Below are 27,589 nucleotides of genomic sequence, written 5' to 3' on the forward strand. Positions count from 1 at the left end.
ATTCCTCTGTAGATGGTAGTTCCCTCAAAGCATACAATTATATTTTGTGCTCTGGAAATATTACTTGGCTTCAGTTAATTGATAATTTATTTATATTTATAGCTTTATTTATATAAATTCTCTGTAAACCTCTTCAAACTCCAAAGTAGGAACTTCGGCCATAACAACCCCAAGCAGCATTACAGGCTGGGGACAGAGTGGCTGGGGAGCAGCCAGGAAGAAAGGGACCTGGGGATACTGGTAGATAGTAGCTGAACATGAGGCAGCAGTGTGCCCAGGTGGGCAGGAGAGCCAACGGCATCCTGGCCTGGATCAGGAGCAGTGTGGCCAGCAGGACAAGGGAGGTTATTCTGCCCCTGTACTCAGCACCAGTCAGGCCACACCTGGAGTCCTTTTCCATTTCTGGGCTCCTCCATTCAAGAGAGATGTTGAGGTACTGGAAGGTGTCCACAGGAGGGCGCCAAAGCTGGTGAGAGGCCTGGAGCACAGCCCTGTGAGGAGAGGCTGAGGGAGCTGGGGGTGTGCAGCCTGCAGAAGAGGAGGCTCAGGGGTAACCTCATTGCTGTCTACAACTACCTAAAGGGAAGTTGTAGCTAGGTGGGGTTGGTCTCTTCTGCCAAGCAAGCAGCAACAGAACAAGGGGACACAGCCTCAAGTTGTGCTGGGGGAAGTCTAGGCTGGTTGTTAGGAGGAAGTTGTTGTCAGAGAGAGTGATTGGCATTGGAATGGGCTGCCCAGGGAGGTGGTGGAGTTGCCATCCCTGGAGGTAGGTGTTGAAGAAAAGCCTGGATGGGGCAGTTAGTGCCATGGTATAGTTGACTGGCTAGGTCTGGGTGATAGATTGGACTGGATGATCTTGGAGATCTCTTCCAATCTGGCTGATTCTGTATGATTCTATGAATAGTAAGCCAAGGGTGCATTTGTTTTCTCTGATGACAATATGTAAACTGAAAACTTGTTATATCAATCTTTTGCATGTTTATGAAATAATGTGGTTGTATGTCTTTTTCCTTTACACTGTTTATAAGCCTTATTAAGAAGCCAAATACATTTTATTTGTAACTATTTTCTACTTATTTATTGCCACATAGGTGGAGAACGAACTTGTGGTGTACATGAGCTAATCTGCATTAGAAAAGGTAAGCAGTGATTTGTGAAACAAAACTTTTTAGCTCGTGAATACTATTGGTGTCAAATCTGCTACCTAATGTTACAGTCAAATGTTTTGTAAATCTTTGTGTTGCATGTTCATGTGGCAAAATATTTTAATGCCAACACTTGATGGAGGAGGGAAAAAAAGTGAAATAAACCAGGAAGTTCCAAAGCAAAATTAGATTTTTCACAAGAAGGAATATTCACAGAATCACAAAATCACAGAATATCAGGGGCTGGAAGGGACCTCAAAAGCTCATCCAGTCCAACCCCCCTGCCAGAGCAGGATCACCTAGACCAGATCTCACAGGAGTGTGTCCAGGCAGGTTTTGAAAATCTCCAGAGAGGCAAGACTCCACAACCTCCCTGGGCAGCCTGTTCCAGTGCTCTGTCACCCTCACAAGGAAAAAAATCCTCCTCTTGTTTAAATTAAACTTCCTATGCCTCAACTCCCACCCATTGCCCCTTGTCCTGTCACTGGGTGTCACCCAGCAGAGCCTGGCTCCAGCCTCCTGGCACTCACCCTTTACATGGTTCTAAACACTGATGAGGTCACCTCACAGTCTTCTCCAAGCTAAAGAACCTCAGGTCCCTAAGTCTCTCCTTGTAAGAGAGATGTTGCATTCCCTTAATTGCCCTTATTTGCTGAGCTATGTGGAATTTTAACGTTGAGCTGTGATAGGAAACCACAAAAACTTGTTTTCATTGTCCAGATATTTGTAGGATGATTTTATTTTTAGTAGTAATAGGAAGTTTTGAGAATATTTTAAAGAACTGATCTAATGGACTGACAATTCTGCATTGTCTGTTGAGTTCCAAACAACTTAAACTTCTTTGAAATCAACTGTATCAGTGATGAATCTAGTAATTGAGAGAGCATGAAACAAAGCTGTGATCAAGAGAAGACTTCTATAGATTTAAAGCTGAGCTAGTGACTAAGGTTTTAATTTGACAAAACTGCTCAGCTGCTACCGTGACTAGATACAGTTCTGTTTTGTGTCCATTTTGCCAGTGCTGTGTTCCTTTTCATGGTGTTGTCATTGAATCTTTATGTTCTGACCTGAAAGGTAATCCTAAAAAAAAAAAAAAAAAAAAAAAAAAAAAAAAAAAAAAACCACAAAAAAAACCAAAAAACACATAGTTTCTTCAGGCATTAGTTTCTGGATTTGATTCACGATTTGGTCAGAAGAGTCTAAGTCACTTCAAGTGTGGTGGGAGAGGAGGAGGATTGTAAAACTCTTTTGACAACAACAGAATTGTCAAACCACATCATACTTTGGCCTCTCAAGAGAGGTCATACTAGGATTTTTGGCTTCTCACTGGAGCTTAGTTTCAGTTACATTCACTTGAAGCTTTTAGTAAAATTAAAGTTTAAAAAAACATTTACTTAGTACCTTCTAACCACAGGTTATGATGAAAAATAGCTTTATGGTCACAAGTCACCTTTTCCAAATATCTACTAAATGATTAATTTAATGTGTGGAGTTTGGAGGTATTGTAATTGAAAAAAAATTTCTACTTGTAAACTGTGCTGGTTTTGTTACTTCTTCCAAAATGAGAATGGGAGATTCTTTTTTCCTCTTTAGGTTATGGTGTGGTTTGTTCTATTTTGTTACTTTTAATTTTTTTAAAACCCCCTCCTTTGTCAATGTTTGTTTTTCCATTGATGAATAAGTTGGTACCTACAGTGCTCTGAATTCCATCTGTAATCAGCTCTGTGTTCCTTTCTGAATTGTGAAACTCATTGGAAGTTCAGGAAGCTTCCTGCTAAATGTTCAAAATCTAGTAATCTTTCAAATCCCTATTTATTTCAGGTTACTGTCATCATTTTCAGAAAAAAAATATTTCTCTGTTCTTCAAAGTAGTGCTGCATGGTTTTTAATGTTATTGCTGGGAAGATGTGCTGGATTGAGGCTAACTGGAATATTTTAATGAGAAAAAATAGATTATAGCCTGTGAAAAGTAAACAGTGGTGGTGTCTGCTGCACTTATAGGCTTGCTGAGATGTATAAGAACAAGAACACAAATACAGATAAAACAGTGTGTGTGCGTGTCTCTGTTGGTGTCTGTTCTTTCTTCCTGGGCCCTTGCTGTGTAACCCAACTAATTCTGCTTCTAACCCTCCTTGCCAATCCTTATAGCTCACCTTGACCATAAAGCATACTCTGGGATAAGGTAGAGAGGGGTAGAAAGAAGGTGGAAAGGTGGTTGGGAGCCCCTCCTGGGAACTCTGGTTTCTGGGAGGGCAGCTGTGTTTCTGTATTACCTTTAACTTGTCTATTTCTGTCTATAGCTGTAAATATTGTAAATACCTGCTTGTGTATTGTGCTAAGCTGTGAAGATAAAGCTTCATTCCTTAACTCCCAGTCACTGAGTCTAGTCTGGGTGATTTCATAAGAGTGTGTGGGGGGAATTCCCAAACCATCACAGAAGATAAGTTGAAAAGACCTCCAGTCTTTTTTTTAAGGTTTTATGTTATGTTTAAACATTAACCCCATTTGTCACTGATACAATATAATATATTCTTTTTAAAGTAACAGTTGCACAAAACCTGTGTTTTAGCACAGGTGGTTATAAATTAGCCTAGGGATAAGTGTGGTTAAAAGAGAAGTATCCTCTGCATCATTTATACCTGCAAAATGTTTGGTTCCTTTTGTCTTTGTATGAGTTTTCATGCCTATTCTAACTTTATGCACTTTGTGCCCACTCATGTTACTGAAAGATTTCTCTGTGTGTGTGCAGTGTTTGCATTCTTGTCTGTCCTCTCCTCTCTCCCTGCTGAAGCTGTACACATAAAGCAGAAGGTGCTTTCTATCATACTACTATGTATTCTGTCACTCTAGTCCAGTCATGACTACTTTAAGATTTTTACATTATCTGGTATGCATTCAAGAAGGAAAAAGGAGCTGGAAGAAGGAACTGCCCATTGTGAGTGAAGATCAGGTTTGTGACCACCTGAAGAACTTGAGAGTGTACAAGTCCAGGGGACCTGGTGGGATACAGCCATGGGTGCTGAGGGAACTGGCAGATGAGGTCACTAAACCACTCTCTATTAGATTCCAAAAGTCATGGCAGTCTGGGCAAGTGCCCATCGACTGGAAAAGGGGAAACTTAACCCCCATTGACAAAAAGGGAAAGAAGGATGATCCAGGGAACTACAGGCCAGTCAGTGTCACCTCTGTGTCTGGTAAGATCATGCAGCAGATCCTCCTGGTTGCACTGCTGAGGCATAATAATAACCAAGAGGTGATTGGGTACAATCAACACAGCTTCGCCAGGGGCAAATCCTGCCTGACAAACCTGGTGGCCTTCTATGAAAAGGTCACAACATCAATAGACAAGAGACAAGCAGCCAGTGTCATTTATCTAGACTTGAGCAAAGCCTTTGAGCTGTCCCACATGGCATCCTAATCTCCCAGCTGGTGGAATATGGGTTTTGTGGATGGACCACTTGGTGAAGAAAAAACTGGCTTGGCAGATGTACCCAAGAATGGCTGTCAGTGGCTTCATGTCCATGTGGAGGCCAGTGACAAATGCAGGTCCTCAAGGATCAGTTCTGGAACCAGTCTTGTTCAACATCTTTGTCAGCACCATGGACAGAGGCATTGAGTGCACCCTCAGGAAGTTCACTGCTGACACCAAGCTGTGTGATGCAGCAGACATGCTGAAGGGAAGGGATCCATCCAGAGGGACCTGGACAGGCTGGAGAGGTGTGCCCAAGCCAACCTCATGAGGTTCAAGAAGACCAAGTGCAGGGTCTTTCATCTGGGTCAGGGCAATCCCAGACATCAATACAGGCTGGGCAGTGACTCGCTGGAGAGCAGCCCTAAGCAGAGGGACTTGGGGGTGCTGGTGGATGAGAAGCTCAATATGAGCTAGCAGTGTGCACTTGCAGCCCAGAAAGCCACCAAGAGAAGTGTTGCCAGCAGGTCTGAGGAGGTGATTCTCTCCCTCTACTCCACTCTTGTGAGACCTCACCTGGAGTACTGCATCCAGTTCTGGAACCCCTATTACAGGAAAGATATGGATGTGCTGGAATCATAGAATCAACCAGGTTGGAAGAGACCTCCAAGATCATCCAGTCCAACCTAGCACCCAGCCCTATTCAGTCAACTAGATTAGACTGGAAGGTGTCCAGAGAAGAGCCACAAGGATGATCAGAGGGCTGGAGCAACTCTCCTATGGAGACAGACTACTACTAATGGTAGACTTCATGCCCTCATCCAGGTCATCATTAAAGATGTTGAATAGAACTGGGCCCAGTACTGATCCTTGGGGGACACCACTGGTCACTGGACGCCAACTGGATGCTGCACCATTCACAACCACTCTCTGTCATCCAGCCAGTTTTAAATCCAGCAAAGGGTGCAACTCTCCAAGCCATGGGCTGCCAGTTTTTCCAGGAGGATGCTGTGGGAGATGGTCAGATGCTTTGCTGAAGTCTAGGTAGATAACATCCACAGCCTTCCCCTCATTTGGCAGGCAGATCACCCAGTCAAAGAATGCAATCAAATTTGTTAGGCAGGACCTTCCTTTCCTGAACCCATGTTGCCTGGACCTGATTCCTGGGTTGTCTTGTACATGCCTCTGGATGGCACTCAGAGTGACTTGCCTCTTGCCAGGTACTGAGGCCAGGCTGACAGGCCTATAGATTTCTGGATCCTCCTTCTGGCCCTTCTTGTGGATGAGTGTCACACTTGCCAACATCGTTGTAGTTACCCAGGATACGCTGTGGTGAGTCTACTTCCAGTCTGCACAAGGATTACAGTACATGTACAGCATTTGCTTGATCACTCTCCTATTAGCAGCTTTATACATATTAAAGAAGAATCTGCAAGGAGCTGATCAGAAGTAAGAAGATTTCTTCTAAATGCATAAATACATGGGACATGTGTCCTGAAAATGTGCATCTCTTGTGGCAGTTACATAACATCTCATAGCTGAAAAATACAAACCAAGTCACTCAGCTGCAGAAGAATGATTAGTAATACAGCACTGAGGTTTGTGATTGTCTAACATAGATATGTTGCTGTGGCTTTGTATCAATGTGTTGTTGAATTCTGAAAGTGGGAAACAGGGAAATATGTTTTTTCTTTAGTTATCAGTGTTGTAATTTGCTTCTATTTAATGCAAGTTTATTTTATGTACACATATATGCAAGTATTTCTTGCCTGACAACACAAGCTGAAGACTCAGAATCGTTTCAGTTGTAAAAGACCTTTCAGATCACTGAGTTCAACTATTATCTAGTGCTACCAAGTCTGGTACTAAAATATGTTCCATAGCACCACATCTCTGCATGCCTTTTAAACTCTCCTAGGAAGAGTGATTCAACCACCTCCCTGAGGAGCTTGTTCCAGTGTTTGATAACATCTTCAGTGATGGAATTTCTACTCATATCCAATCTAAACCTCCCCTGGTGCAACTTGGGGTCATTTGATGTTGTCCTATCACTAGATACTAGGGAGAAGACACAAATGTCCACCTTGCTCCAACCTCATTTCATGTGGTTGTAGACAATATGAAAGTCTCACCTCTGCTTCCTTTTTTCTGGTCTAAACAATCTCCATCTCCCTTAGCCCCTAACCCTTTCCCTCATCCACTGAGTCATCCTATCACAGAAGGAAATCAAGTTCAGGAGCAGGACCTGCTCTACCCACACTGCCTGAGCCTGATCACCCAGTTGTGCTGTGCATGCTGCATAATGCTTTCAAGACTGTCTGCTCCATGACCTTCTGTGGCACCGAGGTCAGACTGACAGGCCTGTGGCTATCGAGGTTGTTCTTCCAATCCTTCTTGTAGATGAGCATTGCATCTACCAGTCTTCAATCAGCTGGGACCTCCCTGGGTTAGCCAGGAAGCTTGGCTATGGAAAGAAGAGTCCTGCTTAGTTTAGTTGGTGGTGACTGAGTTGTTTATTTAATTCAGTCACTTAGGGTTCTTGGCATCAGCAAAACGTGACAAGATTTTTGTGGAATTACTCAGTTAAAGGTTTGCCTGTTTGCTGGGTCTCTTCCAGATACACAGGTATTTTTAAGAGAGTCATAGGAGTTGTGATAAATTAGTCCTTTGCTTATTTGCTGTGGACATAAAAGTTTTTAGGGAACTTGATTAGACTTCAGAAAAATGTATGTTTTTTCTCTGTGTAGTGCAGTATAGCTAGGCTGCTGCTCTGACTTGAAATTAGCTGTTGTTACATGTCCTAATGTTGTAATTAAGGCTGTTTTCAGGTTTTGTTTGTACAGATGAGACAGACTCCTGAGGAGTGTTTACGATACTGAGCTGTAGCTGAGGAAAACCTCTCTCTATTATAATACAGTATGCATAATACTGTGTGACATGAAAGTGACATTAAAGCAGAAAATGTGTGTTCCATATCTTTAGGTCTCTCCGTATTTTCTTGCTTATTTATGCATTTTTGAAGTAATGCAAAGTGATACTTCTAAGTCAGAAACATGTTTTGTATTCTATTAATAGATTTAGTATCTAAGTAAGGTCTGAGTTACACAGATTTTTTGGAGTCCTTTGTTTCTTTTGCAAGATGTTCTTTTCTATTGTTGTGGTGGTTTCCCAAATAAAGAAAATTATTCAGCAAACTGCCTTTGTGACTAATAATGGAATGGAAGTGCTCTTTATTATGCAAAAGAGAGAAGGTGCAAAAAGGCAGTCTCTTTGACAATGAAAAATGTCACTTGTAATAATGATTTTGAAAAGATAAGGTATGCTTTTAGGATTTTTTTTTTGTCAGAAGTATATTTTAAGTAGGGCCATGTCCTCTTTAATATTCTGGTCAATATCCTTTGTCAGTTTGTTTCCAAGTGTTAGATTGCCAGCTGCATTTAATTCAAATGAAAAAAAATATGCATGAGTTTCATTTTACAAGTATCGAAGATCAACTGCATCTAATAGTCAAGTAATATTGCAGTGTTTGTGGTAGTTTCCACTAATTGCCTCTGGAAAAGAAAGTTTCTTCACTTTCTGTGATGGTTTGGGAGTTACCTGTCCACCCAACTCTTATGAAATCACCCAGACTAGGCTCAGCTGAGCTGGAAGTTAAGGACTGAAGCTTTATATTCACAGCTTAGCACAAGATAGAAGCAGATATTCACAATATTTACAGCTATATACAGCTCCCAACCACCCTTCCACCTTCTTTCCACCCCTCTACCTTATCCCAGAGTTTGCCTTACGTGCAAGGTGAGGTTGGAGGATTGGAATGGGGGGTTAGAAGCAGAAGGATTACTTACGCAAAAGCAGTCTAGAACACCAACTGTGACAGAGACACACACACTGACTGTCCCTCTCTGTCTTATCTATGTTTATGTTCTTGGTTTTCTACATCTCAGCAAACCTATGAGTGAAGTAGACATCACCATTGTTTTCCCAGCCTGTAATCTATTTTTTCTCATTAAAATATTCTAATCAACCTCAAACTAGCACATCCTGCTGTCACCCAGGTGGTAGAACTTCTTGTTCTTCATCAAGAGAAAGATGATACCATAGACAGTAGTAAATGTCTTGAAATTAGGTAACCTCACATGTGTTGTTTCTACTCATTTGAGTGTGGACAGTACAAACTGAAGTGCATTTTATCTTTTTGTAGAGGTAGGAGTGAAAAATCTTCATTTAAAAAATATACATAATTAAATCTACCTTTATGATGTATGCAGAAAATCAGAATTAACCTGTTTGTAATTGTGTGCTACTTAATTTTAAATAGACAAATACTTTTTCCCCCAAGCCTAATGGCCACATATTAAAAAGTAGTAATACTATTAGGATTAATAAAACCAGAATTATGTTATGTTTTTTTCCTGATTATAGTCTTCTGAAATGATGGCAGCTATTGGTGTCACTTAACTCCAAATATTGCAGTACTTTGTTGTGAGTTTTAATATGTTTTGTGAGTTCTTGGGAAGCGGGTTACAGGGTCCTCAGTTTTTTGTCTTGCAAGAAAAAAAAGTTAAAGGGAATTTCTTGTTTATGTCTTCAGTGATCAGAAAAAGAGTGAAGCTTTTTCTGTGCAGTCATGGGTAGGCAACTGGTAAATCCTCCTAGCTTACAGCTGTCCTGGACCATAAGGTTGGTCTCCTGATATAAGGAACTTGAAGAGCTCGTGGTCATTCAGGGAAGAGATGGAGAGACTTTGCTTATCTCATGTTTGTGTGTAAGGATTTTGCTCTATTCAAACCCTGGCATATTTTCATTTAAAATAGTCATATAATTGCTTTTAATGCACAGTACTTTGCCAGGTATCCTAATCACTGTGCCCTTCAGAAATCTGGGTCCTGGATCATCTCACAGTGTTGTTATTTGTAGCAGCTGATGAGAAAAGTGTGGGTTTAAAAGATTTTCATTACAGGTTTGTTTTTTTTCTATCCCCACAGTAATGGAGAGCTGCTTTGCAGTAGCTATAAACTTTTAAAACCATGAGTCTTTAGATCCCAGTAGGCCTTCTAATGCTTTTACATTGGGAAGATTATTTAAGAGTGCCATTAAAAATCTATAATCAGTGCTGTTCTCTTACCCAGTGCCTGGAGACTATGGTCAAGTCATAAGCTGCATAGCTGCAGCAGATTATTGGGATTTGGAGGTAATCAAGATGATTCTGTCAGCTATGTCTACTTCAAGTAACAATGCAATGCTTCCTTAAGTGTTTCTTTTCAGAGATTTCTGTAGCATGATGCTGATTAATGGGAGATGAGTTCCATGTTAGAGAGAAAAGGCATCGAGGGACTGGTAAATCAGCAGGGGTATTAAGACAACAACTTCCTCAGCCCATGAGGATTTAAGAACTAAAAAGATTTTTGTCCAAAGTTTAAATCATAGAATCAGGGTTGTAAGGGACCACAAGGATCATCTAGTTCCAACCCCCCTGCCATGGGCAGAGACACCTCACACTAGATCAGGCTGTCCAGAACCTCTTCAGCCTGGCCTTAAAAACACCTCCAGGCTTTCACCACCTCCCTGGGCAACCCATTCCAGGCTCTCACCGCTCTCATGGTGAAGAACTTCTTCCTAGCATCCAGTCTGAATCTACTCATTTCTAGCTTTGTTCCATTCCCCCCAGTCCTATCACTACCTGACAGCCTAAAAAGTCCCTCCCCAGCTTTCTTTTAGCCCCTTTCAGATACTGAAAGGCCACAATAAGGTCACCTTGGAGCCTTCTCCTCTCTAGACTGAACAGCCTCAACTCCCTCAGTCTCTCCTCATAGATATGGGTGCTTGGGATTGCCTCAACCTAGATGCAGGACCCTGCACTTGGTCTTGTGTCTCTCTCTCAGGCTATGGTTTCTGTTACTTTAAAATTCTTAGATCATTGATATTTTGCATACCAGGGTCCTCTTTTTCCTATAATTTCATTTGTCCCCAAAAGACAGTTTTGGCATGGTACTTTAGTAGAAAAGGAGAGGAATCCTGGATATGACAATCTGCAGGGGCAGAACAGAATTGCTACAAGTATTTTTGTGCAGATATATATGTGATTAGTTTGCTTGCTGAACCAAGCCCTAACCTTAATTTGAGCTGTTGAGCTTGTTTACCACAAGAGCAAACTTGGTGGCTCCAGGCCTTTTGTTCTTTTCCTGTGTTGCTCCCCACTTCAGCAGAGGGAAGGGGGAGTGGGGAATCACGGCTGGACAAACCAGGGCACATATCAGGCCTATTTTAGCCTTCCATGACAGTGGCCGAGAAAGCCAGTGGCATCCTGGCTTGTATTGGAAATTGTGTGTCCAGTAGGACTAGGGGGGTGATTGTCCCTTTGTACCTGGCACTGGTGAGGTCCCACCTCGAGTGGTCCTGCCTGGCCACCTGATCTCCTTCTGAGACAAGGTGACCTGGCTGCTGGATGAGGGAAAGGCTGTGGACGTTGTCTGCCTAGACTTTCAAAAAGCCTTTGACACTGTTCCCCACAGAATTCTCAAGGACAAACTGGCTGCTGCATAAAGCACTGCTGGGCAAAAGGGCCCAGAGGGTGGTGGTCAGTGGAGTGCAATCCAGCTGGTGGCTGGGCACAAGTGGTATTCCTCAGGGCTCAGTGTTTGGCAAGGAAAGCCAATGGCATCCTGGCTTGTGTTAGAAATGCTGTGTCCAGCAAGAGTAGGGAGGTGATTGTCTCCCTGTACGTGGCACTGGTGAGGCCACACCTCGAGTGTTGTCTCCAGTTCTGGGTACCTCAATACAAGAGAGATGTGAAGGTGCTGGAGCAAGTGCAGATAAGGGCAACAAAGCTGAGGAAGGGCCTGGAGAATAACAGTATCACAGTATCACCAAGGTTGGAAGAGATCTCACAGATCATAACTGTTATGAAGAGTGACTGAATGAATCACTGAACTAGTTAAGCTGGATTTCTGCCCTGCCAGGACAAACATCTTTTGGGAAAGAAATAAATACTTGATGATGGAGTTATTATTTGAGAAAGAGATGCTAATTTGATGTTTAGGATGAGAAGATGGTACATTTCTGTCTTCTAATAATTCTAATTCTAGGGATGCTAATGACAAAAGTGAAGTGATCCTAATGTAGTACTTTTCTAATGACTACAAATTTCTGTCATTTCCATAGCCAGCAATTAGTCTTAATAACCTTTTAGTGAGACATATGTTCTTTTAGTGTTTCTAAAGCTATGTTATAGTGTTCTGAATTTGAACATTTGTTGTGGTTTGTCTTTAGAACTGAGGATGAGAAGGTTTATAAAAGTAGGACATTGGAATTTGAAATATGACTGAGAAAGTATTGCCTTTCTACTGGTTTGCCAGAGAAGGAACCACTGGGAATCTCCCAGAGATGTAGAAATGCTTTTATGATGCAATTATTGCCTGAACCAATCAGAATTTAAGACAGTATGTTTTGAATCAAAATATTTCTGATGTTGAAGGTGGCACAGATGTATTTTATATGTGAAAAAGAACATTTGTTTTCTGTCTACAGAGCATAAAGGGCTACAGAGGAAATGGAAGAAGGGACAGGCATCCTGGGAAGAGCAGAGAGATGTTGGCCAGTTGGGTCAGGAAGGTGTGATGGTTTAGGTGCTACCTGCCCCCCCCCCTTATGAAATCACCCAGACAAGACTCAGACAAGCTGAAAATTAAGAATGAAGTTTTATATTCACAGTTTAGCACAATATGCAAGCAGATATTTACAATAGTTACAGCTATAGGCAGAAATATGCAAGTTAAAAAAGGTAATACAGAAACACAACAGCCCTCCCACAAATCAGAGTCCCCAGGAGGGGCTCTCAACCACACTTCCACTCCCTTTCCACCCCTTTACCTTATCCCAGAGTTTGCCTTATGTTCAAGCTGAGTTTGGAGGATCAGCTAGGGGGGTTAGGAAGCACAAGGATTAGTTACACTGACAGCAGGTTAGGGAGCAACATGCAGGCAGCCAGAGACACACAGCAACTGTGTTATCTATCTTTGCATTCTTGTTTTTGTACATCTCAGCAAGCCTATGAGTGCAGTAGACATCACCTGGTGAATATTATGGCTTCTAGAAGTAAAAATTTTACAAGACATTTACAATTATATTTCTTTCTGTTTCTTCTAGTGTCTCCTGAAGCAATTGGATTCCTGTCTGCTGTTGGGGTGTTCATTATTCTCATGTTACTACTTTTCCTATATATTAATAAGAAGATGTGTTTTGATAATGTTAGTGGTTTCCCAGATATCGATTCAGGATACACTACAAGAAAGAATTCACAAGATAAACTTTGTAAGTATCTGAAATAGAGTGTACTAATCTTAATCATAAGAACACACATTTTTACAAGGGTGCATAGAAATCCACAGTCACTTGACTCAAGTGATGAAAGCATACAGCTTTTCCTGTGTCTGTGCAGTATGTGGAAAGGAAGAAAGCTTTGTATTCACACACCACAGAAATTCAACATCTGTATAACCAGAGTTGACATTTCCTTATGGGAAGGTATTTTTCTTGCACTGTGAGAATACTTCTGAACATATTTTAAATGTTCATTTATTATGTGTAACTTAATCTTCTCAAGTAGATCTGTGACTGGAGTTTACTAGGTTTTTACCTGGCCTCTTAAAATCAGCATTTTGGAGAAGGTCTTGCTTTTACTTACCTGGAAAACAGTGCTTTTCTTCCTGAAAAATGGAAACCAGAGACATCTTATCTTTGACTAACAAATTATTCCTAGAGTCATCTTATCTCTGACTAACAGATTATTCCTATAGTTTTCTAATAGACCAAGGTCTTTAAGGATAATGGAAAATAAGAAAAAAAAAATCAACCTTGAAGAAGTTACTGAGAGTTGGTAAAATAACTGCTGCCTGCTTTTGGATGGTGGAAATTGAATGGGCTTAGTTAGCTGACTTGAGAGGAAGAGACAAGCACCAGACAACAGAATGGGATAGCTGAGATCTTTTCTTCTCTTCTGCATCTTTAAAAGGTGCAGATAAATTCTTATTTTTGTTTTCCTCAGAGGCGGAAAAATGTTTTATCCCCCAGAAAAGAAGTCTGTCATCTTAACTTTCTCTTTGCCACAAAACAAATCCTCATGTTCCAAAATATGTTACCTTATGTAAAGGACAGCAAGTATTTTGGGGTGAAGAAGGCTACATGATGCGTGGGGTTTTTTTGTGGCTATTATGTTAAAATCTTGTTATTGTGTGACATTGATGAAAGGACATAATTTAAATCTCACAACTTCTTCTTTGCAGGTTAGAATAAAAAACCCAAACAGATTTCCATCCTAAGCAATTGTCTTAGTTTTGAAAGTAATGATTTTTATTATGGCTAGTTGATGCTGCCATTAATGAAAGACTATGGTTTTGCTGGTTGATTGTAACTTCATTCCAAGATACTTAGCTGCTTTCTTATTATTGTCAATGCATATCGAATGGAAAGAGCAGAGCTGCAACTTCTCTTGGTAAATATATTGAATTTGAGATAGGAAAAGCAAATAGCTCTGAAATTGAACTTGGAGAGATGGAGTTGATCATCTGCTTGTGAAACAGAACTTCTTTTGGAGTTAAAGGTTGTTGCCAATTAGATTGGACAAATGGCATTTTTCAGGAACCTCCACCAAAATCTGAGCCTTCCCTCTGTGTCTTCTCTGGTTGACACACTCAGCAGTGCTGTGGATGATCTGACCAGTGTTGTTGGAGAGGTCAGCTACAGTGTAGCTGCTTCAGTAACAGAAGAAGTAACAAGCATGATAAATGGCCTTCGCGGAGAAGCTGAAAGCTCCAAAATACGGGATGATAAACCTGTGGAAGGAGGGGAGGAACATAGGCTATCACCAACTCATTCTCAGGAAAATCATATGAAAGTGAAGAGAGGTGTTGGAGAACATGAAGAGACTCCTTCTGATTTGTTAGATTTTAGTAAAAAAGATACAAGTGAAAATGGAGTATTTGACACGGACAAAAATCAGTGCTGGTTAAAAGGCACAGGGAGTAATAATCATTTAAGTGCTACAGAAGTACCTCAGAATTTGAAGACTACGGAAGGACCTTTAAAAAGGGAAGCAGTAGGAAGAAATGCTGAGCATTTTGTAAATTGTAAGTTGTCAAAGGACAGTAACCTGAAAAGTAATGAATTTGGCATGCAGCCATCTATTGAGGAGCCGGAAAATTGTGTCCGTGCAGTATCAGATATTTCTGAGAATCACTTGCAGAGAAAAATCAAACCACAGTCATCTGGAGTTGTGCACAATATGAATGTTCCCCAGGATTTAGAAACAAAACTTGTTGAAGTACAGAAGCAAAGATTATCAGATTCTAGCCTGAAGAAGATGCAGAATGACCATCCAAATTGCATTCATGAAAAGAAAGAAAAGAAACCTGAAGCCTTTTTTGACGGAAAAGGAAAATCTGTATCAAAGGATGAAGACAATGTATCAACTGCAATTGCAAACGTGGGTAAAAAGACAAACATACAGAAACCAGAAAGAGAGCTATGTAATAAGAAGACAGCAGGAAAAGGTGAGGAGTCCATCAGCAAACTGCATTCTTCGATCTTTCCTGAAACTCATGATACTTTCTACTTTATTTCACCTAATTTGCACATTTTATAGTAGTGTTTCCTATGGATAAAAGTAGGTCTGTCTTGTCAGCACTTCATTCTCTAATTACTTGGATGGTTCTTGTAAGTTAAATGCTTTTAAAGTATTACTTAAAGGAACTGACTAATAAATATCTTGCCTATTCTTTCTTTCTTTTCTTTTCCTATCTACAGGTCTTTTTACCTTCTCTGCAATACCTTGTGTGGTTTCTGTTGAAAACTGTGAATTAATTAATAGTGGAAATGAACTCTTATTATGTATACTCTTATTATATATAAAGTAGTTTGTATTTTGTGTATCTTAAAAGCATTGCATAAAATGTGATAACTTAAAGAAAAAATAACTCCTGCTACATTTACTTTATAGTAGATCTTCAGAGTGTAGTACTTGATATGTACATAAAACTCAATAAGAAGTGGCAATTAAGTGATTTTAAGCATAGAAAGATGAATGAGGCTTGTCTTGAAGCTGCAGTCTTGCAAATGAGACCTCAGTATTGCTGATGTGGATGTTGTGTTGCTGTCTTCAACATCCATTCTTAATCTGACAACAGAATTGCAGTTGTTTGTGAGGGAAAAGTAAAACCCTGCATTTTTACCCAATTGCTTTGCAGACTTTGTCATGAATTTTTAGAAGGCAGTACAGACTTTCTGGAGATGTTGTTTCTGTAGAGAAATTAATTATTTCCTAATAGATTTTTCTCTTTTCTCCAGGGTGTGTATTTTCCATTATCTGAAGTTTTCAATTACTCCTTTTGTGGAGGGTTTTGGTGCTTTGTTTCTTTTAAAAGTTGATTAAGGAGGTGGTTTCAGTATTTGCATGGTAAACAATGATTTTGTGATTTCTTCATGTGGTACAATGTTTGTAAAGTATATTCTCCATCAAAAAGGTGTTTTAGGACCCATTATAAGCAAATTAATAGCTTCCCATGGGTTAAAAATTATATATGACCTAACACATGTGAATGCATTTCTTCTAATGATAAATCATGCATCTAATACTGGCACTATGTCTTGGTATACCCTGCTTTAATTATAGGTGTGAAAATCTGTAGACGTTTCCTAGATGTGAGGTTTCAACCTGATGATAGCCAAAGATGAAATGAAATTTTACTCTGCGTAACCAGAAAAGGAGGCTTCTTTTTCTGGGCAGCTTCTTGCAGTGAATATGTTAGCCAGAACAAGCCAGAATGATGTGTAATATTTAAATTAAATGACCAGTGAAATTGAACTTGCTTTGTAGCCATCCATACAATATCTGTTAGACTTGAATTTGAATTGGTAGCCTAGACTTGAAAAATCCAGTTGCTTATTAGCAGTCTTTTAAGACACCATAAGTACTAAATTAAGATGAAGCACACATTGCATGTAGAACTGGTAGCACCATCTGCAGTTAAGATTTCCCCATCATTTTCCATTTCAAGACCTTATTTTCAGTTTCCTAAAAGCACATGCCAGTTCTGAAATACTTAGGATGAAATTTGGTGTACTTTCTTCTGGTTTTAATATTTCAGGGTTTTTTTCCTGTTTTTTTTTAAATTTATTTTATTTTCTTAAGCTGTATTTTAAAATGTTTAGCTGTTTCCAGGAATATAGTATGGGGAAAAATTGCTAGTTATCTATGCAAAAACCAAGTATATTTCACATCTGCTTTGCTAAGATGCTTTGTCATCTTTGTATGTTAGAATATCCACTTGAAATGTGGGAGAGCACTTTTCCCATGTCAGAGATGCTTGTGAAAAAAACACCTGAAGTTAGACCAAGTTGTAAATCTTTGGAAACTTTGCCTTTCAGAAAGTCCTAGTAAACATGTCTTATAATTTGCTTGTTATGGTCACTGATCATCCCATTTGCACTCATGCTTTGTTGTAGGGATTGAAGAAAAGAGCAGTTGTTATCCTGCTTTTGATACATGCAGTTTCTGAAGGGTGCTGGAAGTGTGAACATAAAAATGACAATTAACATGACTTACATAATGACAAACTTGATGAACAAATGTGGCGAGGTGGACGTAGCAAAGTGGGATTTGAAGTAGGATGAGTGACAGCTGTGGAGAGAACTGATAGCATGAAAGTGCAGAGAGTAAGAGTGGAAGAGTAAGCTTAAATGAGTGGTTGGTTAGGTGCAAGTAATGAGAATTTGTGATTGAGGAGACAAAAAGAATAGAGGAAATCCCCATCAGAGACCAAAAATGGATGCTTGGAACCTGGAGTATGGGTCTGGGAGACAGGAACATAGAATAAGATTCAACTTGTATAAATGTAACTTTGCAAAAGATTTCTTAATCTTTGTACTCTTGGCACTCATGTAGAAAAGCACAGGCTTCTCTCTGTGAGTACAAAGGAGAAATAGACATCTGTGGGAAGTGATTTTACTCATCTGCTCTAGAGGCTTACCAAAAACTGGGGATGGTGGACTTGTGTAGCAGGAGGACATCTAGATGGTTGAAAGAAGTTGTGTTACTTCACTTAAAAATTGCTGTATTTTGAGTAAGATGAATCCCTCCTGTAGTCAGAGTATCCTGGCAGAGTGGAGTGAGACTGACTGGACATGAAGACACAGACTAATGGCTGTGGAAATGCAGAACTAAAGCTGAAGACAGGGACTGGGAGAAGGACATGACAGCAGGGAGGGGTGAAGTGGTTGATTGTGGCTGGGTAACATGCTAGACAACACTCCATTGTGGAATCAGGAGTGACAGATGGCTCTCAGCGCTCTGTTGGTAAGGGAAATCCATTGGCAAATCATAGACTTGCTTGCAAAGTAGTGGTAATCCTGACCTTTATTGAGTTTACATGAACTCTTTGAAAGCCTACTGAAGTTTGAGAACTACAGAACCCCACTGCATGGCATGTTTCGTTTTGACAGAATCCATATGAGCTTTGGAAAAGGGGGGAGGTAGCTTTCCTTTTACAAATATGCAGCTGGATCTTTGACTTGTGGGAGGAAATCATGCTTGAGATGTAGTTGGAAAACGTTTGCCACAAGAGTGGGCATTACAGAAGAACTAGTATAAGGAAATTAAATAGGTAGGCCCTTCTGTGGAGTTTTTGCTGCTGCCAGGTATCTGCAGTGAGACTGCGTTCAGTTATTGAGCAGGGGGCTGTTTATTTTAATTTAAATGAAATTCTGCATGCAAGCATCTTTCACTACCATTTTCCCATTCCCACTCCTCTTCCCATAAGTCCAATCACTACTGGCATCAGTATCCTAAGACACTTTTGTTGTAGGCTTCTCTTTGTAAATCGCTTTCCTTTCTGTGTTACGCTGCATGCTCACAGCGTAAATCAGCTGGGAATGGAGGATCAGGAGCTGCCCTTTCGATTCATTAGGTATCCAAATGTAAGATTCCAGCAGTGTTAGATTTACTTCACATTACCTTAAACATTTTCTTACTTAATGAAGGGTTTTAAGAAATTCAGTGTTTGCTGCCCTGCATAAATTGATCCATTTTCTGTTGGATAAGTTTTGGAATGTTTTTGAAGCTTGATACTTTCAGTTTTTCTAGAAAATTTAAATAGTTCTCATCAATTACAAGCTCACATCATGCTTATAATTGCAACAAGGTGATATTTTAAAAATACTGCAGAAATTTTAACTGAAATAACTTGAGTCTCTTCAATGATAACCTCTTATGGTTATTTTCTTGTATTCTGTTTTGAGCTGTAGTCGATTTGCTTTATTTTATTCAAACAGACAACTCTTATATGAGTAAAGACCAGCATGGTTCATCATCTGAGAGTGAAGATGAAGCACTGGGTAAATATCATGAGGCCTTGTCTAGAACCCAGAGTTCCAGGCTGCCAGTGGTGGATGGCAGACAGCAAAAAAACTATATATGGGAAACCAGACAAAAATATAGTCCCCTCTCTGCAGAATATGATGGATACAGTAGTGAAGCCTCAATAGATGAAGGTAAGAGTGATTTAAAAGCATTATTTTTATTCCAAATTATGTTCTGGATAAAGCAAGTCCTTGACAAGGACGGCTTGACTTGCAAATAGTCAATGTCTGCAAGAAACATCCAGATCTCTTCCATATTTGTGCATGCTTAAAAAAAGAAAGGCACAGACTTGTGCTCATTCTTTTGGAAATACTCCAAATAGTTTATCTTGTTATATTAAATATCACACAGCTTTGTCATCAGTCATTTTGATTTTGGGGTGATTTAAACTGTTTTGATTTAGGAAGGAAACATGGCAACTCTTGGCAGATTCTGTGGTATTATAAATACAAAGAATACCTGTTCCTATCAGTATTGATAAGGTGTCATAATAGCAAAATAAGTGGAGCTGGTGATTGGTTATGGTACAGAGTCATTACAGTGTGCTATATCTTTTCTTCTCCTGAAATCACAGAAAGAAATTATTACAAAGATAAGATTAAGGCAATTTTCCCACGACATTAAAAGTCAGATGTAAACAATGAAAGTTTTCTTTTGTGGCACATATTTCTTGAGTTTTAACTTAGGATGATGACCTCACACAGAGGCTGAGAAGTCTGTTGTCAATATTTTGTTAGTGTGCTTTTTGTGCTTGAAAATAGCTGTGTGTGGGGACTCTCTCTGTAGCAGTTTCCCAGCATGAAAAGTGATCTATTCTTCAGGTTACATTAAAGTCAGATTGTAATATAGATGCTGTGTCACAGCAAGTTATTTGCTCATTTCCCTTTATACAAAGTCATGTCTGGTGATTGATATTTTCTAATAAAGACTGGACATCTGTACTTGAATAAATTCAACATTTCTGCTGTATCTTATAACTCAGTTTTACAAGGCTGTATGCCATTACATTTGAAATTAGTGCATGCTTATTTGTGCTTCCAAATTAAGACACAAAGGACATGAAAGACACAAAGTAAGTTCCAGAGTAAGAGAATTCTGTCCTGATCATCAGAAATTTCCATTCTTTACCTTGCATTAAGTTGTAGGAAGGCTGGGAATCTGAGTTCCAGCAAATAGGGAAGAAGATGCAGGTGGAAAGGACAACAAGGAAGAGTGATAGTGAAAGTATCACGTTTGGGGTCTATATGTACTGAGATCTATCAACAATGTTGGGAGGAGAAAATGTGAAAGATAATATACTAATTATTTATATGGTTTGTGTCACTGCTGGGAAAGAATGGTGATGCATAGGAACAGGATATATATAGGCAATATATATAGTTTTTATATATATATACTGGTAAATAGATACAAATTATACTCCATTCAAATACCTAGAATAATGTCTTTGTCTCTTCTCAAACTGTTAAGACTAGTTGTGGAAATACTCCTGGGATAGTTGCTGTTGGAAGGAACATGTGACATTCCTCTTTCTAAGTCACAATCAGTCACATTGCTTTTTTTTTTATTCTCCTGGATTGATTTTCTCAGTGAAAAGTTGTCAGTTCATCTGGCTTTTTACTTTGGCCCTAGAAGATCGAAGTTCCAAAGGCATTGTTCTAGCCTGTATCCAGTTGGTTGGGTTTTTTTAACCAATTGTCTTTTATTATCCTGTCAGATCATCAAAATTCATAGTCATTGCCTTTGATCTTCCAGTCTGGAAATGTATATCATGGTTGTATCACTCTGTTGTGAAGTTCAAGGATTGCATTACAGAAGTTAAAGCTGTTTCCACCCTCCTCCTTTTTCATTTTTCTCCTTTAATACTAAAGATAGCTGTCCCCAGCTGCTGTACTTTCTCATCACTTCCCATTCATGAGGCTTGGGGCATGTAAAATCTCACATATTCACTCTAGAGTTAGTACTGTGCTCACTTCTGGGCCCTTCACTACCTCTGTGTCCAGGGACATCAAGGGACATAGAGGTTCTGGAATGCCTTTAGGCAACGAGGCTTCTGAAGGGCCTGCAGCACATGACCTAAAAGGGGAGTCTGAGGGATCTGTGGTTGTTCAGGCTCGAGGAGAGGAGGTTGAGGGGAGACCTCATTGCTCTCTACAACTGCCTGAAGAGAGGTTGGAATGAGGATGGGGCCAGGCTCTTCTCCTTGGTGGCAAGCAACAGGACTAGAGGAAATGGTTTCAAGCTGCACCAGGAGAGGTTCAGGCTGGGTGCTAGGAAGTACTTCCTCACAGAGAGGGTTATCAAACACTGGAAGAGTCTACCCAGGGCAATGGTGCTGTAGCTGTTCCTGGGGCTGTTCAAGTTCTGTGTAGACCTTGTGCTTAGGGATGTGGTTTAGTGTAGGTCCTTCGCAGTGCTGGCTCAACAGCGTGGGTTGGACTGGATGATCTTTGAGGTCTCTTCCAACTGGATGTTTCAGTGATTCTGTGAATTGATTACAATTAAAGAACTTTCAAGGAGCCCCCAACACAAGAGGGACATGGAACTGTGAGAGCGAGTCCAGAGAAGGGCCATGAAGATGCTCAGAGGGCTGCAGCAGCTCTGCTGTGAGGACAGGCTACAAGAGTTGGGACTCTGCAGCCTGGAGAAGAGAAGGCTTCGAAGAGACCTTGTAGTGGCCTTCCAGTATCTGAAGGGGGGGCTACAGGAAGGCTGGGGAGGGACTATTGAAAAGGTCTTGTGATGAGAGGACAAGGGAGAATGGGTTTAAAGTGGCAGAGGGGAGATTCAGAGGAGATGTTAGGAAAGGGTTCTTTGCAGCGAGGGTTGAGAGACACTGGCACAGGTTGCCCAGGGAGGTTGTGGCTGCTCCCTCCCTGGAGGTGTTCACAGCCTGGTTGGATGAGGCCTTGAGCAACCTGTTCTAGTGGGAGATGTCCCTGCCTATGGCAAGGAGTTGGAACTGGATGAGCTTTGAGGTCCCTTCCAACCTAAACCATTCTGTGATTCTAAGGTTTGGGGAAAAGCTTTCAAAGCAAGGACTGGCAAAACATTCTAGATGCTTCAGTATAGTTTTTAGTTTTTCAAAGCTTTACTGTTGCTTAAACGTGCAAAATAAATCTGAACAAGACTTCATGCTGTAGGAATTCTGATTTTTTTTAATAGAAACTTGATCTTTATTGAATGCTTATTGTTAGAAGAAAAAAGCAAATGCTAGAACCATCTGTTGATTATTTGTATTGGACAGGGGAGCAAGAAACAATTGTCAGTGTTTGGCTTCGTGTGCTTCTGTTGCTCCGTGTATACTTTATCATTTCTCTTTCTGAGACTGAAACATTTCAGCTGTTTTTCCAGCGTAAGGCACCAATCAGTCCATGTATTGAACAAGGCTTGATAGTGTTACAGTGAAGTGATGAGAGGACAGAATTCATTTTCATCTCATCTCTCTTTCTCCCCCCCCATTCATTGCTAGTAAATCAGCCTCTGATGTTACCATTAAAATTCCATCAGAGGTAGAGTAATCTGCAGAAAGAAAACGATATTTCAGTTTTGGAAAGTTCTGTGTCATTTTCTCCTCAGCAGTTTATCTCTGTCACATGTATCTTGCAACAGTGTGCTGCATGTTTTCAAAGGTGTCAGTAGATACCTTTACTAATAACTGTTTACTCTACACTTCAGTTTTCACTCTCTCAAATGTGTTTAGATACATATGTGTGTGCACACACAGCATTTAATGAGACAAACCCATAAGCTTTATACACACTCTGTAAGCTTTGCATGCATTGCTAAAAACATGTAACATTAGCATATTCCCATTACTAAGGCTGTCCTAATGTCTGATCTTAGTATTTCAAGATTAACTTGTCAATGACATAATTAGTGTATTACAGCTGTTTTCTGGCTGCATGCCTCTAGAAGTGTTTTGTTTTTCAGCCTTGAAAATATCTGTGGTATGTTTTCATATTCTTTTCTCCTCTAGATGGCCATATTAATCTTTCTTTTCAGCATATTTATCTAGGACTGACATGGCATTTTGTGTAACGTTCTTTGTAGTTAAATGGGAAAAAAGGAATGTATTTTGTAGGTTTTAGTGGTATATTTTAATGATGTGTATTTTAATGATCTTCTAGTAGCACGTTAGTTCATTCTGTTAAATTTAGGGGGTTACATTTTGGTTCACATATAGCTGCTTATGATCAGCGTCTGATCCACTTTCTATATTTATCATAGAGTCAACCAGGTTGGAAGAGACCTCCAAGATCATCCAGTCCAACCTATCAGTGTATTTGTAGAGCATGCTATTTGTACAGCATACTTGATGCACTTAGATTTTGGTGTATGATAATATATATTTTAAATGGAAAAAGAACAAAAGCCAAACTTTGCTTAGATGCAGCATTTTTGGTGGACTCCAAACTATTGTAAATATGTAACTTTTGCATGGAGCTCCTCATGGCTGGGCTTAATCATGGAGTTATCTCTAAAGGAAAATCTAATTAATTAGAAAATCAAAATTAAAATGGCACAGAATATCAATGTAAAGTGTACAGATGGCAAAGTAAAATGCACAGATGACCCAAATCTTGTTAATCACAGAAAAGAGAAGAGAAACCTGTGTAACCACAGTAATTCTTGATGCCTGTGTATGGATTGAACCCATATGGATTGAACTCTGTGTGCTTATGCCCAGAGTTTTAGGGTCAGGTCAAAGTCTGAAATAATTTTTTGTGTTCTTTCTCATGTTATCCAGTACATCATGGATACTTCCTGAAGTGACATTTCATTTTTCCCCTGATACATATCCTGATAAATCTCTCCTCTACTTTTTTTGTGATGTATATCCTCCTTCTAGTATTATTTCAAGTGCTACTATTATCCCTGTGAATGTGCTGTATTGCCTGTATGTGCTCCAATTATGTGTAATGTTTTGGAAGGAGAATCACAGGCTCACAGGATGTCAGGGGTTGGAAGAGACCCAAAGAGATCATCCAGTCCAAGTCCCCTTCCAGAGCAGGACCACACAATCTAGCTCAGGTCACAGAGGAACACATCCAGACAGGCCTTGAAAGTCTCCAGAGAAGGAGGCTCCACATCTTCTCTGGGGAGCCTGTGCCAGTGCTCTGGGACCATTATAGTAAAGAAATTCCCTTTTGTGTTGAGGTGGAACCTCCTGTGCTGCAGCTTCCATCCATTGTTCCTTGTCCTAAACCAGGGAGCAAGTGAGCAGAGCCTGTCCCCTCCCTCCTGACCCCCAGCCTTCAGATATTTATAAACATTTATTAAATCCCCTCTCAGTCTTCTCCAGACTAAACAGCCCCAGGTCCCTCAGCCTCGTCTCATCAGGCAGTGCTTCAGTCCCCTCATCGTCCTCACAGACCTTCACTGGACCCTCTCCAGCAGATCCCTGTCCCTCTTCAACTGGGGAGCCCAAAATTGAACGCAGTACTCAAGGTGAAGTCTCACCAGGGCAGAGTAGAGAGGAAGGAGAACCTCCCTTGATGTGCTGGACACACTCTTCAGTATACACCCCAGGATCTCATTTGCTCTCTTGGCCACCAGGGCACATTGCTGTGCTATGGCTGTTATCCACCAGCATTCCCAGGTTCCTCTCCACAGGGCTGCTCTCCAGCAGATCACCACCCAGCCTGGACTGGTGCAGTTTATCATTCCTCCCCAGGTGCAGGACTTGTCCTTGTTGAACCTCATTTTGTTCCTCTGTGCCCAGCTCTGTCTGCCCAGGTCTCTCTGGATGGCTGCACAGCCTTCAGCTGTATCAGCCAAGCCTCCCAGCTTGGTGTCATCAGCAAACTTGCTGAGCAGACTCTGTCTGTCTGTCTGTCTGATGAGGGCACCAATGTCATTGATGATGATGTTGAACAGCACCAGACCCAGCACTGATCCCTGGGGGACTCCACTGGTTACAGCTCTCCAGCTGGACCTAGCACCATTGATCACCACTCTTTGAACTCTGTCTTGTAACCAGTACCTAATCCACCTCACTGTCTGCTCTTCCATCCCACACTTCCTGAGCTTGCTCACAAGGATGTCATGGGAGATGGTGTCAAAAGCCTTGCTAAGGTCAAGGTAGACTACATCCACTGCTCTCCCTGCATCTACCCAGTTACTTCATCGTAGAATAAGTTAGTCAGGCATGCTTTCCCTTCGGTAAATCCATGCTGACTACTCCTAATAACCACCATGCCTTGAGATGCCCTCCAGAAGGAGCTGCTCCATCATTTTTCCAGGGATGGAGGTGAGGCTGACTGGTCTATAGTTCCCTGGAACCTACTTCTTGCCCTTTTTGAAGACTGGAGAAGATTAATATAGGCTGTAATATCACACATCTGTGTAATCAGGTTGGATGAGGTCTTGAGCAACCTGTTGTAGTGGGAGGTGTCCCTGCCTATGGCAGGGGGTTGGAATTGGATGATCATAGAATCATAGAATCAGTCAGGGTTGGAAGGGACCGCAAGGATCATCTAGTTTCAACTCCCCTGCCATGGGCAGGGACACTCTACCCTAGAGCAGGCTGTCCAGAGCTTCATCCAGCCTGGCCTTAAACATCTCCAGGAATGGACCTCAACCACCTCCCTGGGCAACCCATTCCAGGCTCTCACCACTCTCATGCTGAACAACTTCCTCCTCACATCCAGTCTGAATCTCCCCACCTCCAGCTTTGCTCCATTCCCCCTAGTCCTGTCACTCTCAGATAGCCTAGAAAGTCCTTCTTCAGTTTTTTTGTAGAATGCCTTCAGATCCTGGAAGGCCACAAGAAGGTCACCTTGGAGCCTCCTTTATCTGAACTATACAGCCTCAACTCTTTCAGTCTGTCCTCATAGCAGAGCTGCTCCAGCCCTCTGATCATCCTCATGGCCCTTCTCTGGTGTGATGGTTTGGGGGTTACCCTGCCCCTCCCACACTTTGTATTTGCCCCAGCTAACTCAGACGGACCCTGGGATTATAGATGAAGCAATTTATTTACAGCTAGCAGAATTTACAAGCAGTAGAAGAGGGAAAGAAACCAGTCAGGTTTTTCTGTGTTCTTAAAGCACATCTTGCCCAAATCGCCCTTTTAGCCACTGTGCAAAATTTGCTATTTGGAAGCAAGCAGGGAGGACTGGTCCCAATTCCGAGGCAGTAAGTGACATCGTAACAGCAAAAAACCTGGTAAGCCCACTTGCTTAAGTAGCATACTTAGATATACTTTATTTAGGTATAGTTTACCAGCCCAGTAGAACTACAGGTTGCATCTCTACTCATTTAAAAGTATTTTTCTACCTTCTCTACTGCTCAAGCCTCGTGGCTGGAGCCGTGTTTGTTCAGAAGCTCTATTTCTGAGGTTGGCCCAAGCGCCTTACTTTTCACAGGGTTTTCTGGAAAAAACGTGGAAGCACTAAAAGACTGCAGTGAGAAAACATAAGTGCTCTTAAATGAGCATCTGCTGCTCTAGCAGGCATATGCTACTGGATATTATCCATCTTTTCCATATTGTGAAGGTAGAGTATGATGTTATTTTTGTAGTTTATCTTCTCCGCTTTTATTCTTCTCTAGGCTTTCAGCACTTTATGTTGATGTGTGTGTTGGACATATGCTTGCCTTGCTCCTCAGTGTCAATCTTTGTGTATGAAGGCGACTGTTCTTCTAGATTCTCTTGGATCCAGTTCTTTTTGCAGTTTTTTGCCTTGTCTTTCTCTCCTCTTAGTTTTCATGTCTTGTGAAAAGTCTGTTCGATGAACTGCTTGAAGTACAGAGAGAGATTTTCTATCCATATCTTCCTGCTATAAACACCAAAAGCTCTTTCATAAGTGTTTCAGAACAGGTGTAGAGTCGTGAAGCTCCCAAGTTTGTTAAAGCAACCTGGGAGAGATTTATTTGGTAAATACCTTCTGTAAAGCAGAATCCTGCTTCTTCAAACTGGCCTGGGTCAGGAACAGTGTGGCCAGCAGGACAAGGGAGGTTATTCTGCCCCTGTACTCAGCACTGCTCAGGCCACACCTTGAGTGCTGTGTCCAATTCTGGGCTCCTCAATTCAAGAGAGATGCTGTGATACTGGAAGGTGTCCACAGGAGGGCGCCAAAGCTGGTGAGGGGCCTGGAGCACAGCCCTGTGAGGAGAGGCTGAGGGAGCTGGGGGTGTGCAGCCTGCAGAAGAGGAAGCTCAGGGCAGACCTCATTGCTCTCTATAACTACTTGAAGGGAGGTTGTAGCCAGGTTGGGGTTGGTCTCTTCTGCCAGGCAACCAGCAACAGAACAAGGGGACAGTCTCCAGTGGTGCCGAGGTAGGTCTAGGCTGGATGTTAGGAGGAAGTTGTTGGCAGAGAGAGTGATTGGCATTGGAATGGGCTGCCCAGGGAGGTGGTGGAGTTGCCCTCCCTGGAGGTGTTGAATCAAAGCCTGGATGAGGCACTTAGTGCCATGGTGTAGTTGCTTGGCTAGGGCTGGGTGCTAGGTTGGACTGGATCATAGAATCATAGAATCAACCAGGTTGGACTGGATGATCTTGGAGGTCTCTTCCAACCTGGTTTGTCTATGATTCTATGAAGGTGAAAGCCCCTGGCCAGATTGAGAGGGAAGAATGGACCACTGAGCGATTCCCATGATGACTATATGTTTTCAAGTTTATATG

At 41.2% G+C, this 27,589-nt stretch overlaps 1 protein-coding gene across 7 annotated transcripts in view; it reads left to right on the plus strand.

The window, feature by feature from the left end:
- The window catches only part of SYT14 (synaptotagmin 14), a 116,812-nt gene that overhangs the window by 42,669 nt on the left and 46,554 nt on the right, over nucleotides 1-27,589 (plus strand). For 3 of the 7 annotated variants that reach the window (XM_064164428.1, XM_064164424.1, XM_064164425.1), the window contains exons 2-4: nucleotides 1,092-1,139; nucleotides 12,700-12,864; nucleotides 18,877-19,095. In XM_064164428.1, coding sequence (XP_064020498.1) covers nucleotides 12,753-12,864; nucleotides 18,877-19,095 — 331 coding nt within the window. In that variant the 5' untranslated portion in view covers nucleotides 1,092-1,139; nucleotides 12,700-12,752. Of the gene's footprint in view, nucleotides 1-1,091; nucleotides 1,140-12,699; nucleotides 12,865-14,058; nucleotides 15,102-18,876; nucleotides 19,096-27,589 lie in introns of those variants that run through there. The other 4 variants (XM_064164427.1, XM_064164422.1, XM_064164423.1 and 1 more) reach the window with 4 other exon arrangements.

This window comes from Pogoniulus pusillus, chromosome 25 (assembly GCF_015220805.1).
Source record: "Pogoniulus pusillus isolate bPogPus1 chromosome 25, bPogPus1.pri, whole genome shotgun sequence".
NCBI lineage: Eukaryota > Metazoa > Chordata > Aves > Piciformes > Lybiidae > Pogoniulus > Pogoniulus pusillus.